The sequence below is a fragment of the Theropithecus gelada genome, chromosome 5 (genome assembly GCF_003255815.1).
Source record: "Theropithecus gelada isolate Dixy chromosome 5, Tgel_1.0, whole genome shotgun sequence".
In the NCBI taxonomy this organism is placed as follows: Eukaryota; Metazoa; Chordata; class Mammalia; order Primates; family Cercopithecidae; genus Theropithecus; species Theropithecus gelada.
In genome coordinates, this window is record NC_037672.1 from 2,463,568 (window position 1) to 2,478,053 (window position 14,486).

At 52.8% G+C, this 14,486-nt stretch overlaps 1 protein-coding gene across 1 annotated transcript in view; it reads left to right on the forward strand.

The window, feature by feature from the left end:
- CFAP99 (cilia and flagella associated protein 99) overlaps window positions 1–9,295 on the forward strand; it is a 44,768-nt gene extending 35,473 nt beyond the window's left edge. Inside the window, exons 12-16 of the mRNA XM_025385417.1 lie at window positions 5,058–5,199; window positions 5,443–5,594; window positions 6,388–6,593; window positions 8,773–8,935; window positions 9,142–9,295. Coding sequence (XP_025241202.1) covers window positions 5,058–5,199; window positions 5,443–5,594; window positions 6,388–6,593; window positions 8,773–8,935; window positions 9,142–9,258 — 780 coding nt within the window. The 3' untranslated portion in view covers window positions 9,259–9,295. The remainder of the gene's footprint in view (window positions 1–5,057; window positions 5,200–5,442; window positions 5,595–6,387; window positions 6,594–8,772; window positions 8,936–9,141) is intronic.
- Window positions 9,296–14,486: the final 5,191 nt, after the last annotated feature.

Sequence of the window (14,486 nt, forward strand, 5' to 3'; positions counted from 1 at the left end):
CCACGCCCGGCCGCCTTTTTTTTTTTTTTAAGATGGAAGCTTGCTCTGTCGCCCAGGCTGGAGTGCAGTGGTGTGATCTCGGCTCACTGCAACCTCTGCCTCCTGGGTTCAAGCAATTCTCCTGCCTCAGCCTCCCGAGTAGCTGGGACTACAGGTGAGCACACCATGCCTGGCTAATTTTTGTTTTTTGTTTTTTGTTTTTTTTCTTTTTGAGATAGAGTCTTGCTCTGTCGCCCAGGCTGGAGTGCAATGGTGTGATCATGGCTCACTACAACCTCTGCCTCCCAGGTTTCAGAAATTCTCTTCCTCAGCCTTCTGAATAGCTGGGATTATAGGCATGTGCCACCATGCCCAGCTATATATATATATTTGTGTGTGTGTGTGTATTTTTAGTAGAGATGAGGTTTCACCATCTTGGCCAGGCTGGTCTTGAACTCCTGACCTCGTGATCCACCCACCTTGGCCTCCCAAAGTGCTGGGATTATAGGCGTGAGCCACCGCACCTGGCCTAACATGATCTTTTGGAATATGAATACATTGTGAAATGGCTAAATCAAGCTAATTAGCATATGCATTATCTCATATACTTATTTATGGTAAGAACACTTACAATGTACTCTCTTAGCAATTTTTCTTTTTTTGTTGTTTTTTCTTTGGGTTTTTTTGTGTTTTTTTTTTGTTTTTTTTTTTTGAGAAGGAGTCTCACTCCATTGCCCAGGCTGGAGTACAGTGGGTTGATCTCACCTCAGTACAACCTCTGCCTTCCAGGGTCAGGCGGTTATTCTGCCTCAGCCTCCTACGTAGCTAGGACTACAGGTGCACACCACCATGCCTGAATAATTTTTGTATTTTTAGTAAAGATGAGGTTTCACCATGTTGGCCAGACTGGTCTCAAACTCCTGACCTCAAGTGATCCATCCACTTTGGCCTCCCAAAGTGCTGGGATTACAGGCATGAGTCACTGTACCCACCCACAGTTTTTCTTTTTTGAGACAGGGTCTCACTCTGTCGCTGATGATCTCGGCTGATTGCAACCTCTGCCTCCCAGGCTCAAACCATCCTCCCACCTCAGCCTCCCTAGTAGTTGAAACTACAGGCGTGCACCACCTTTTTAGGGGAGACGTGGTTTCACCTTGTTGCCCAGGCTGGTCTCTAACTCCTGGGCTCAAGTGATTCACCTGCCTCAGTCTCCCAAAATGCTGGGATTATGGAAATGCGCCTCTGCGCCCAGCCTGATGTTCTTTATATGTTATGAAAAATAATCTTTATAATATATTGTTGCAGATTGCTTTTTTTCCAGTTTGTCATTAGACTTTGTATATGAGGCTTATGATGTGTGTTTCCCATGCAAATATTCTTTTTATGTCTTCAAATTTAACATTCTTTTCTTGTGTTGTGTTTGGAGTTAGAAAATGCCACTCTTGGCTGGGTGTGGTGGCTCACGCCTGTAATCCCAGCACGTTGGGAGGCTGAGGCAGGCCGATCACCTGAGGTCAGGCATTCGAGACCAGCCTGGCCAACATGGTGAAACCCCATCTCTACTAAAAACAAACAAACAAACATTAGCTGGGTGTGGTGGCACACCAACTAATTACTCCTGAGTAATCCCACCAACTCAGGAGGCCAAGGCACGAGAATCGCTTGAACCCAGGAGGTGGAGGTTGCTGTGAGCCAAGATCATGCCATTGCATTCCAGCCTAGACGACAGAGTGAGACTGTCTCAAATAAAAAAAAGAAAATGCCGCTCTTCTCACACCAGGTTACAGAGGGATTATCAGGCTTCTCTCCTGGTCTAAGGATGTCTGGCTACACGCACTCATGTGACTAATACTTTTTCTTACTAAATTAACTAGATTAGGTGGCACGAAATATTTGAAGTAAAAAGAGTTTTAGTTTTTCTTATGCAGCTTATATTGGACTGATTGCTTTTACAGCCTCAGTGTGTTTTAGTGAACTGTAACTTTTGTTTCTGCTTGAGGTTCTAGTACCACAACCTGACCCATGGGCACCCTTTCGTCTCCTCCTCTGACCTTTGGGCACTGCTCGAGAGTCTTTGGAAGCATCTTTTCCATTGAGAGGAGAGATGTTTGGGGCCTACCTGGATGTTCTCTGCTTAAGACACACAGACTCAGTTATTCTCCAAGGAACCTCCGTGCCTCATAGAAGCCAGTATTGACTTCCCTATCTGGGTGCTTTTCTGTTTTTTTCAACAGTTACCAGTTTTTTGGGGTTTTTTTTTTTTTTTTGGTTTTTTTTGGAGATGGGGTTTTTGCCATGTTGGCCAGGCTGGTCTCGAACTCCCGGCCTTAAGTGATCCACACGCCTCGGCCTCCCAAAGTGCTGGAATTACAGTCATAAGCCGCCATGTCTGGCCTACAGTGACCAGTTTTAAAGTACTCTAGCAATGGGGCTGGAAAAGGATAGATTTTTTTTTTTTGAGACGGAGTCTCGCTCTGTAGCCCGGGCTGGAGTGCAGTGGCCGGATCTCAGCTCACTGCAAGCTCCGCCTCCCGGGTTCACGCCATTCTCCTGCCTCAGCCTCTCGAGTAGCTGGGACTACAGGCGCCCGCCACCTCGCCCGGCTAGTTTTTTGTATTTTTTAGTAGAGATGGGGTTTCACGGTGTTCGCCAGGATGGTCTCGATCTCCTGACCTCGTGATCCGCCCATCTCGGCCTCCCAAAGTGCTGGGATTACAGGCTTGAGCCACCGCGCCCGGCCAAGGATAGATTTTTAAATTATGGCTGGATGCGGTGGCTCACACCTGTAATCACAGCACTTTGGGAGTCCAAGGTGGCTAGATCACTTGAACCCAGGAGGTCGAGACCAGCCTGAACAACATAGTGAGACCCCGTGTCTACAAAAAAATGTTTGTTTGTTTGTTTGTTTTTGAGACAGAGTTTCACTCTTGTTGCCCAGGCTGGAGTGCAATGGCATGCTCTCGGCTCACCATAACCTCTGCCTCCCGGGTTCAAGCTATTCTCCTGCCTCAGCCTCCCGAGTAGCTGGGATTACAGGCATGCACCATCATGCCCAGCTAATTTTGTATTTTTAGTAGAGACGGGGTTTCTCCATGTTGGTCAGGCTGGTCTTGAACACCCAACTCAGGTGATCTGCCCACCTCGGCCTCCCAAAGTGCTGGGATTACAGGCATGAGCCACTGTGCCCGGCCAATAACTTGTTTTTTAATCTGTTATCACTGTGACATTAACCCAGAATAGCTGTACTAGTATCAACACTAAACTCCTGGGTAAGCAATGACATTTCATGTTTTGGTTGTCATGGGTAATCATTCTTTGAATACTTTTTTTTTTTTTTTTTTTTTTTTGAGATAGGGTCTTGCTCTGTCTCCCAGGCTGGAATGCAGTGGCACAATCATGGCTCACTGTAACTTCAACCTCCTGGACTCAAATGATCCTCCCACTTCAGCCTCCTGAGTAGCTGGGACCACAGGCATGAGCCACCAGACCTGGCTAGTTTTGTATTTTTTGTAGAGACAGGGTCTTACTATGTTGGTCTCAAACTGCCGGGCTCAAGCAATGCTCCCTGCTCAGCCTCCCCATGTGCTGGGATTACAGCTGGCCCTGGGAGAACATTTTACTGAAGTCTTCAGGCAGATTGTTTCATCAAGCAGCACTTGCATCTTTTTTCCATTTGATTCTGGTCACAGAAATGCTGTTCTATGTGTTCTCCCTTCATTTTAATTTTGAAGGTGCCGGTGCAGGTAACTGAAAGCTCGGGCTTGGTGCGAGCTTAGTAAGCAGCCAGTGCAAGCCATGCTCTGTGGCAGGAAGGAGGAGGGAATGTGTGGGAAACCTGGTGGGACGTCCACAGCAGGCCCAAGGATGCATGTGGCTGCCCCGGCCCCTGAGTGACGGCAGGCAGGACCGTGGGTCCAAAGTTGATGTCTGAGTGGACCCAGCCTGGCGTGTGACCTTGGACTCAGGCTCTGAGGCTGCTCTCTCCGCTGCTTACTGCCTGGGAACCGTCGCCTTACTGTGAGCCTGGCCCGGTGACCACACACTCATAGACTGTCAAACACCTATCCCTGTCCACCACTCCCGGCCTGTGGGCCTCTTTTCCTTCTTCCTCTGCTCATTCCTCTCTGCCGACTCCCTATTCTGTGCTGAGGCTGGTGCTGTGGTTGATGGGGACACTCTTTCCTGAGCCCTTGCTGGGTGCTGGCCCAGCACCCAGTGCACCTGAGGAGGTGGGCGTGGCCATCTTCATTTCCCCGCAAAGAAACTGAAACCCAGAGAGGCCCAAGATTTGTCCGCTGCCAGGGAGCTACCAGGGTGGCAGAGGCAGAACTTAGCATCCTGTGTGTCTTACTCCCAAGCGGGAGCCTTATCTGTGGACTGCTGCTGCCTCCCTGATTCCACATTCCCAAAGAGCCAGGAGGCACTGCCGCCCTCTTCTGCACTCCCAGCCTAAGGCGCCCAGCCGTCTCCGTGCCGTGGCCCCTGGCGCTGTGGCTGGGGGCGGAGGGCCGGTGTGGACCGCCTCTGTTCTCTCTTTGCTCATTGTCTGGTTGACTGAGATGGGACTTTTGGTATTTTTTGGTGCCCTTTTTTCACCTCCTATTTCCATACAACGTGTTACCAAATTTGTAAAGAAACTTTTATTTTTTTTATTTCAGAACAATTTTTAAATTTACAGAAAAGCCATAAAGGTAGTACAGAGTATTCCACGTCCCCCCTACCCCGGGCTCCCTACCCTGGTTCCCTCCACTGTGAACAGCTTACATTGCTACTGGGTGCACTGGGTCTCTAGGGCTACCACAACAAAGTACCACAAACTGGGTGGCGTCAAATGCAGGAAGGTACCCCCCAAGACCACGCTGGGAGGAAGGGAGAGGATGTGAGGTGGAAGTTCCCCAGCAGGCCCAACCTCCAAAGCACCGCCAGGAGTGAATGGGCTTAGACCTGGGTTCGGGGGTGATTCAAAGGCAGGGACTGGGTCTACCTTCAGACCTCATGCTGTGCCCTGGGCCGGGGCGGTACCAGGCAGGGAAGCCGGTGCAGACCCACTCACTGTGGCAGGTCCACTGTCTGAGCAGATGGCCAAGCTGATGCTGCAGCATGCGGAGACACGGCTCCGGGAGGACAGGTCCAGGAAGCAGCTGGTGGAGCAGGTGATAGAGGGGCAGAAGAACGTCAAGGCTGCCCAGACGAAGCTCGTGAAGGGCCGACGGCAGACAGGTAGTCAGGAGCCAAGTGTCACTGGCCCGGCCCCGTTCTTCCCCACTCAGGTGCTGGGCTACCACCCTTTCCTGAGCCAGCTACTATAGCTGTCAAGGGTCACGGGGCCCCTTAAGGGAGGTACTCCCAAGTGGCCGCACTGAGGCCAGGGGCCTGGCTGGGGAACCCTGGGGGAGGTGCCTCCCTGTCCAGCGCCTGCCCTGACACCCACCGGCCACCTCAGTTCCTGGCTTGGCCCCCAAGTTCAGGAGGTGATTGAGGAGAGTCGGGGGCTGCTGCGGCGCAGGGCACAGGCGGCCCAGGAGGAGCAGCGGCGCCGTTGTGAACTCATCTCCCAGCTGCGCGCACTCGAGACGCAGCCCACGCGCAAGGGCAAGCTCGTGGACCTGACCCAGGTGAGGACACAGTCCTGGACAGGCCCATGCCTCAGGGAGCCTCCGTGCTGGCACTGCCATGGGAGGCAGTTTCCAGGGTTCCCACCAGCGCCACAGGTGGGTCTTGCACCACCTGAAACCTGGCCTGCCACCCTCTGTGACTTAGCACCCATGTGGCGTGGGCCTGGGTCTGGTCCTAAGAGTTCACAATCCCGCAGGTGAGGCAGACACTGAGCCAGTCCTCTGTAACCCCTGGGGGTGGCCAAGGTGGGCTTCACGGAGGAGACCACTTAGGAGCTGCCTGTTGAGGGAGGGCCAGGGTGGAAAGGGCAGTGTAGGGAGAGGGCAGGTGTTCAAAGGCTGGATGGAGGCTGGATGGAGCAGGAGGTTGAGGAGGGTCTGCTGGAAGCCCGTGTGAGAAGGCATGATGAGGGGCCAGGCCTCAGAGGAGCACGGGGAGGGGCCAGGCCTCAGAGGAGCACGAGGAGCCAGCTGCAGGGCCTGGCCCAGCCCCAAGGCCATGGAGAGTGCAAACGGCTGTCTGCCCCAGGCCCCGAAGCCTGGCTGGGGAGATAGTCATGAGCTCCATTTGGGACTTGCCACAGTGGAGGGGCCTCAGTCCAGCTGAGACGTGCAGACCCACACAAGGTATAGCGTTGCAGAGCAGAGCCCAGGCTGGAGAGGCTGGGGGCATGTTTCATAAGCAGTGTTGAAGCAGAGGGAAGGTGGGCAAGGGGTGGGCCCATGGAACAGGGGAGGGATCCTGGTGGGAAGCATCAGGGCCCAGCTTGGGGCCTCCCCTACCACCCCATAGACCCCTGGCTATGGCCTGGAAGGAGAGATGTCCATAGTGGAGCTGCGGGAGCGGCTGGCCCTGCTCAAAGAGAATCAGCGGCGCAAGGAAGAAGAAAAGCGGGATCAAATCATTCAGGGCAAGCGCACCAAGAGCCAGGAACTGCAGAACACGGTGGAGCAGATCTCGCTGTGCCGTGCAGCCATGGGGAGATCCGCAGCCTTGAGGTTGGCACCTTGGGGAGGGTGCCTCTGGGTGGACAGTGAGCAGTAAGCCTGCCTTGTACCCTCCTGGGTGGGTCTCCTTGAAACAACCCACCACCCTCCTGCCCAGGAAGTTCCTTGCCATAACTCCCCTCACCCCTATTATTGTATTAGGTGACTTCCAGGCACATGGGAATGGTGCAAAATTCTGCTTCCATGGCTTAGATGCCATGACCTAGATGCGGTCATTTTTGCACCCAGCTCATGGGTCCAACCTTTCACCATATGTGCTTCACGTAGCCAGCTAGCTATTTACGTCTGCAGAAGCATTTGGAAGTAGTTGCAGGAATCAGACACTTTACTCTTAAACACTTCAGCATCTAAAAAAAAAGATCGTCCTACATAAAACCACAGCACCCTGACACCAATAGAAAATTGAAAAAAATTCCAACATCATCTAAATATCTCATTTTTTTTTTTCACATTTCTCCAGGTGTCCAAAGACTGTTGGCCAACTGTGTTTTTTTGTTTTTTGTTTGAGATGGAGTCTTGCTCTGTCACCAGGCTGGAATGCAGTGGCACAATCTCAGCTCACTGCACCCTCTGCCTCCCAGGTTCAAGCCTCAGCCTCCCAAGTAGCTGGGACTACAGGAGTGTGCCACCATGCCTGGCTTTTTGTATTTTAGTAGAGATGGGGTTTCACCATGTTGGCCAAGATGGTCTCAAACTCCTGACCTCGTGATCCGCCTGCCTTGGCCTCCCAAAGTGCTGGGATTACAGGCGTGAGCCCAGCCTGGCTAACATTTTTTAAAGACTGCTGCTGTAATTTTTTTTTTTTCTTTTTAAACCAGGATCTAGTTGAGGGTGGCAGATAGCTCGTGTGCATACACACACATACAGATGCCTTTTTACTTGTTGGGGGGACAGTCTGGTGATGTTTTTTAGCCCCTTGTGGCTATCCCCTGGCAACCAGGTCAGACATGGGCAGGCATGTCCCCTGGCCCTGGGGTCAGGCTGGTCTCTGGACCCTGGCCTAGTTCCCAGGGAGGCCCAGCTGTTGTAGCAGAGCCTTGTTTGGAGCCTGGCATACAGGGCTCCAGAGAAAGTTTCTGAGTGGGACTGGGTGGGGTGGATGACAGGGCAGACAGAATGAAGGACTAATCATTGCTGATAGAAGAGAACCCTTCACTATTGGTCCTTAGAGGGGCTGCTGCTCTGGCTGCAATTCAGAGGCGGCACAGGGCAACCGCTGCTGGTGCTGTTCAGGGCTGGCTGGCTGCCCACCAGATCCCCAAGGTGGCAAACACCTGGACAGCTCTTACTTCCAGCTGCTGGCCACGGCCTGGCAGAGCTCAGATGCAGCCTGGTTGGTGTCAGGGTGCCTCCAAAGGTCTACTTCCTGCTAAAAAAGTTAGAGCAGGGCTCAGGCATGCACTCAGGCCCCAGGCCATAAATTCACCAGGGGCGACCTGGACAGTGAGACAAGAGTGGTGGAGACGGGGGAACAGCACATGCAAATACCCCAAGGCTGTGAGGACCCCGGACGCCAAAGCCAGCAGAGAACAATATATACCATCAGAAGGATCAAGGGCCATGTCTGCAGATACCTGTGGAGATGCACACCATAGCACCACAGCACCACAGCGTTAGCAGGGAGTACCTCCAGGCAAGAGACAAAAGAGTGTGAGGTCAAAGGGGGCTTTCACATTTGTACCCCAGTTATGCATATAGTTAGTACACCTGTAATACCTTTTTAAAAAAATGTTAAGTTTTTAAAAAGCTGCCAGGCGCCGTGGCTCACGCCTGTAATCCCAGCATTTTGGGAAGCTGAGGTGGGAGGATTGCTTGAGCCTGGGAGGTCAAGGCTGCAGTGAGCCATGATCGTGCCACTGCACTCCAGCCTGGGCGACAGTGAGACCCTGCCTCAAACAAACAAACAAACAACAACAACAACAAAAATTTTTAAAAAGAAAAAGCAAAAGGGTAGAAGTGCTGGAGACCCCCCACCCCCAGCCCCTGCGCGGTGGTCCTGTCTGAGAGCGCACCGCGGCCCCTGGGCTTCGCTGTCTGTCCTAAATTATTCCGGTGAACCTCTCCGGCCGCGTAGCTCCTTGTCCCCGCGTCGCTTGGACACAGGTGGCATCATGGGTCTGGCCTGGGCCTCCCGGCGGCCTGTTTCTGAGGCCGCCACGTCGCCTGCCAGGTGGGAGGAGGAGAAGGCCCTTGCGGCGGCCGCGGAGGCGCCCTCGGAGGACGAGCGCGTGCAGCAGCTGCGGCGCAGGATCTCGGAGAGGGCGGCCGAGCGCAGCAGGCAGGCGGCCTTGCTGCACGTGTCGGCGCCGCGGGCCGCGGGCCCCAAGCCCCGCGTGAGTCCGGGTTGGTGGGAGGAGCCCGGGCGACTGAAAGCCGGGGCCGGGTGGGGATGGCGGGCGCGGCGCACAGGGACCGGCGTCGAGGAAGAGGGGATGGCGGGGAGATCCGCTCCGGGCCGCAGCCAGGAGCTACTCAGAGGCGGGCGCGGGAGGCGGTGGGGGGCGTCCCTGCCCGCGCCGACGCGTTCTCCGACCTGCAGGCGCAGCTAGAGGCGCAGCACTGGCTGGAGCTGGAGCGGAGCCGCGAGCGCAGGCTGCAGGCGCTGCAGCAGGGAGGCTCCGGACCGGGGCCCGCGCGCCGCCTGGAGGCCGCCTGAGCCGGGCAGAGCGCGCCCCAGCCGCTTGCGGGCCACCCCCACCCCCACTGCCCCAATAAAGCGTGCGGCCCGCGGTGCGCGCCTCCTCTTCCTTGGCCGGGAACCCCTGGCCCCGCTGCACCTGCCCCCGCACCCCTCTCCCTCCCTAGCCCCCATCTGCCCAGAAAAGGATTGCCAGATAAAAAGGCAGGACGCCCAGTTACTGCGTGGGGGCAAACTTATGCTAAAAATGTATCCTCTCCTTATCGGGAATTCAACTTAACTGGGCGTCCTGCAATTTTATAAGCGAAATCTGGCCACCCCGGCCCAGGTCCTAGCACTTCCCTACAGCCTAGCACAAGGCATTCCTGGTGCCCACCTCTTGGAACTCCCAGAACTCCTTCGGATGTGGAAATCTGGAACCCCCACCCTTTGCTGGCATCCAGGTGGCTTCACCTAGGGAACCCCCAAGACTGAGTGGCGACTGTCAGTGTGCGTTTGGCTAGGGAAGTGGCCAGGATTCTTGAGCGCCAACGTTGCACTGGCCCTTCATGCACCTCCACCATCCTCACTACCGTCCAGGGACCTAGGAACTGGCCTGCCCCTGTTCTGCTGATGAGGCCACAGGTGCTCAGAGAGGCGATGTGACCTGCCTAGAGGGCCAGAACCCAGAGCTGGGCCTGGGTGACTTTAGAGCACCCCCTACTCCCCTTTCTCTAGCATCAGAAGCAACCCAGATCCAACAAGATCAGGTCCACTGGAGACAGGACTTCACCCAGGGCAGGGACCAAGATGGATTGGTTCTGCAGTGTCCTTGGACCCCGTGGGCTAGAGAGGGTTCCACCCTGAGGACAGGCTTGCTGAATGAATGCCTGCTGGTGAATGTCAGCCTCAAGAAGAAAGTACATTAAGCCATCTTCTTCCCAGGAAAGAGAGAAGAGGGTCAAGTCCGTGGGGTGGTGAGCAGTAAGGGGTTGGGGAGTGGAAACTAACAGATTTAAGATAGAGTCCAGGGGAGATATGTTTCCACCCCCAACTCCCAATATTCTCCTTGGGCCTGCAGAGGAGATGGCACCTCAGATGAGGAGGCTGAGTCCCAGGGTACACTCAGCCCAGGAAGGCAGGCATCTTGGCAGTGACAAGAACAGACTAAAGGACCAGAGCCCTACTCCAATATTCTGAGTTTGTGGGAACCCCAGGATTTTACCACCCAGGTGGGTAGGGAGAAGAATGTCCACCTCTCTGTAGAATTGCAGCTGGGAGCAGATTAAATTTGATTTAAAGAAATAAACATTGGCTGGGCTAGGGGGCTCAAACCTGTAATCCCAGCACTTTGGGAGGCTGAGGCAGATGGATCACGTGAGGTCAGGAGTTTAAGACCAGCCTGGCCAACATGGCAAAACCCCGTCGCTACTAAAAATACAAAAAATTAGCTGGGCGTAGTGGCGGGTGCCTGTAATCCCAGCTACTCGGGAAACTGATGCAAGAGAATCGAATTGCTTGAACCCAGGAGACGGAGGTTGCAGTGAGCTGAGATTGCACCACTGCATTCCAGCCTGGTGACAAGAGCAAAATGCCATCTCAAAAAAAAAGAAAGAAACATTGCTCACATTCTGTGTTGTGTGATCCAAACCCATTTAATTTGATATTGACGGAATACATTGATGATGCCTGGCCCAGAGAGCCCCTCTGAGCTCTGGGGGTTTCAAAGGGGGATTTATTAGCTCTCATAATGCCAATCCAAAGGTGGCAGACTTCATGATGTGCCAGATCCAGTCTGGTAGCAGTTCCAGCCTGAGGGACAAAGAACAGTTGCCCCAGTCTCACTGGCCTGAATTGAACATGCTTGTGCTGAGCCAGTTCCTGCTGTGGGGGAAGGTCTGCACGGGTGCCTGAAGCACTGTGGCAAGGCGGGGAATTACCCTTCACCTAGGAGGTTGGCCTCAGGAGCAGAGGGGGGATGTGGCAGCTAACAAACTGAGGGTACTATTGGCAACACTGTTGGTTAGCAGGTAACAAGGTCCTCCCCTGTCCCCTCCTGGACTGAGCAGCTGCTTAGAGCTAGCTTGAGAGCACCTGGGGCCTCTCCTCATACAAACCTAGGTGGGAGCAGGCCTGGGACCACTCCCTAAAGTTGTGGCCTGGGAGTAGGCATCGTGTGATAGACAAAAAGTCTATCACAGCAAAAAGTCTGTGTATCCCGGCCCCTTGCCGTGTGACTTTACACCTCCCACCAAGAGGCGGAGTCTATTTCCCCCAGCCCTTGCATCTGGTCCGGCCTAGTGACTTTCTTTGGCTAATAGGGTGCAGCAAAAGTAACCATGTGTCAGTTCTGAGTCTGGGCCTCAGGTGGCCTTTGAGTTCCCAGGGAACCTTGCCCAGGCCCCATGTGAGCATGACTAGGGTGGCCTGCTGGGATCAGACACCATGTGGAGGAGAGCCCGTTATCTCAGAGGCCATCCTAGAGCAGCAGAGCACAAAATGAGAGCAGACGGACAAGAACCTCCCCCAGCCCCACTCTTGTAGATTCATGAGCAACAATAAATGTCTATCGTTCAAAGTATCAAGCTTTGGGGTGGTCTGTTCCAGAGAAATAGCTAAGGGGCACACCCTTAAGGGCCCAGGGCCTTCACAGTGGGGGCCCCTGCCTCCCCTCCCTGCATAGGCTCTTTACAGAAAATCAAGCTACTCCCCCAAAGGGGGCCAGCCAGAGTGAGATATGACCCAGCTAGTGCTGACAATCCCTCTCTGAACCTTTCCTGGCCGGACTGCCTGGGGAGTGGACACTTTGCCTGAGTACAGGCTAGTCAGAAGGTCCTATGCATAGCATCTGAGACCCACTTGGGCAGGGGCTTTCTTTGGAAATAGTGAAGAAAGCAGATTCAGAATCTGGTGTGAGGCCCCGGAACCTGCATTCAGCTGGTTTCCACATGTGGGACTACGGGAGCACCAAGGTGCCAGTCTTTTCGCCAAGCTGCAGGTGTTCAGGGCCCAAGGGAAGCGCTATTTGTGAAGGAACAAGTTCAGTGCAAGTGAGGCTTGGAGAAGACTTAAAGGCAGCTTTTGTTTGTTTTTGTTTTTGAGGCAGGGTCTCGCTTTGTCACCCAGGCTGGAGTGCAGTGACGTGATGATAGCTCATACAGTTTTAAACTCCTGGGCTCAAGTGATCCTCCTGCCTCATCCTCCCTACTAGCTGGGACTACATGCACTTACCACCAAACCCAGCTAATTTTTTATTTTTAGTAGAGATGAGGTCTCACTATGTCGCCCAGGCTGAAGGCAGCCTTTGAGCATGAAACTGGTATTTGTAGAGACTTTCAACATCACATGTTCAATGTATTACAGTTACAAACAGAAAACCCTAACTTTTCCTTAGGCTGTAAAATACAAATTACTAATATTACTCTTTCTTTTTTTTTTTTTTTTTGTTTGAGACAGAGTCTTGCTCTGTTGCCCAGGCTGGAGTGCAGTGGCCGGATCTCAGCTCACTGCAAGCTCCGCCTCCCGGGCTTACGCCATTCTCCTGCCTCAGCCTCCCGAGTAGCTGGGACTACAGGCCCCCGCCACCTCACCCAGCTAGTTTTTTTTGTATTTTTTAGTAGAGACAGGGTTTCACCGTGTTAGCCAGGATGGTCTCGATCTCCTGACATTGTGATCCGCCCATCTCGGCCTCCCAAAGTGCTGGGATGACAGGCTTGAGCCACCGTGCCCGGCCATATTACTCTTTCTAAATCTGATTTTTTTTTTTTTTTTTTTTTTTGAGAGAGAGAGAGAGAGGGTCTAATTCTGTCACTCAGGCTGACATGCAATCACAGCTCACTGCAGCCATGACCTCCTGGGCTCAAGCAATCCTCCTGCCTCAGCCTTCTGAGTAGCTGGGACCACAGGGACATGCCACCACACCCGGATAATTTTTTTTTTTTTTTTTTTTTTGGTGGAGACGGGGTTTTACCATGTTACCCAGGCTCATCTATAAACTCCTCAGCTCAAGCAATTCTCCCACCTCACCCTCTGAAAGTATTAAGATTACAGGCGAGGCCGGGTGTGGTGGCTCACGCCTGTAATCCCAGCACTTTGGGAGGCTGAGGCGGGCGGATCACGAGGTCAGGAGATCCAGACCATCCTGGCTAACATGGTGAAACCCTGTCTCTACCGAAAATACAAAAAATTAGCCGGGCGTGGTGGCGGGCGCCTGTAGTCCCAGCTACTCGGGAGGCTGAGGCAAGAGAATGGCATGAACCTGGGAGGCGGAGCTTGCAGTGAGCCGACATCATGCCACTGCACTCCAGCCTGGGTAACAGACTCCATCTCAAAAAAAAAAAAAAAAGATTACAGGTGAGAGCCACCATGCCCAGCCTAAATCTGATCATTTTTAACCACCATTTTGATTAATCATGTACGGCTCCATTTATGAACTGAAATTCTCTTAAACATTTTCAACTGCATTTATACATGTAGAATCTAATTTTATTCTTTAGCATTTCAGTTGTCTGCCTTATCAAGTATTAATATTTAAATAATTCTCATAGGTATATTAAATGTCTACATTTCTCTTAAACTTGTAAGTTCTCTTTGTTCCAATTATAATCACAAACTTTGGAAAATCTTATACCTTTCAACTTACAATCACTATCAAAAATCGAATACCTAGGGCAGGGTGTGATGGTTCATGCCTGTAATCCCAACACTTCGGGAGGTCGAGGCGGGCAGATAGCCTGAGCCTGGGACTTCAAGACAAGACTGGGCAACAGGGCAAAAGCCAGTGTCCACAAAAAAAAAAAAAAAAAAATTAGCCAGGCGTGGTGGCACACACCTGTGGTCCCAGCTACTTGGGAGGCCAAGGTGGGTTGATCATCTAAACCTGGGGAGGCCAAGGCTGCAGTGAAGCATGATCGTGCCACCGCACTCCAGCCTGGGTGACAGAGTGACACCTCGTCTCAAAACACACACACACACACACAAATACTTAGATATTTTACATGAGAATTAGATTTATCTATCAGATACTCTACCATGCCAGATTTCCTTACAATTACAGAAAATAGCAGACACATATTGTTTGTAAACACAACGCAAAAACATTAATGCTCTGGTTTCTATCTGCCTTGTCATTCCATTATTTGACTCCATTTTCGAGGTTAGAAACTTACTGTACGGTGGCCGGGCGAAGTGGCTCACACCTGTAATCCCAGTACTTTGGGAGGCCAAGGAGGGTGGATCTCCTGAGGTCAGGAGTTCGAGACTGGCCT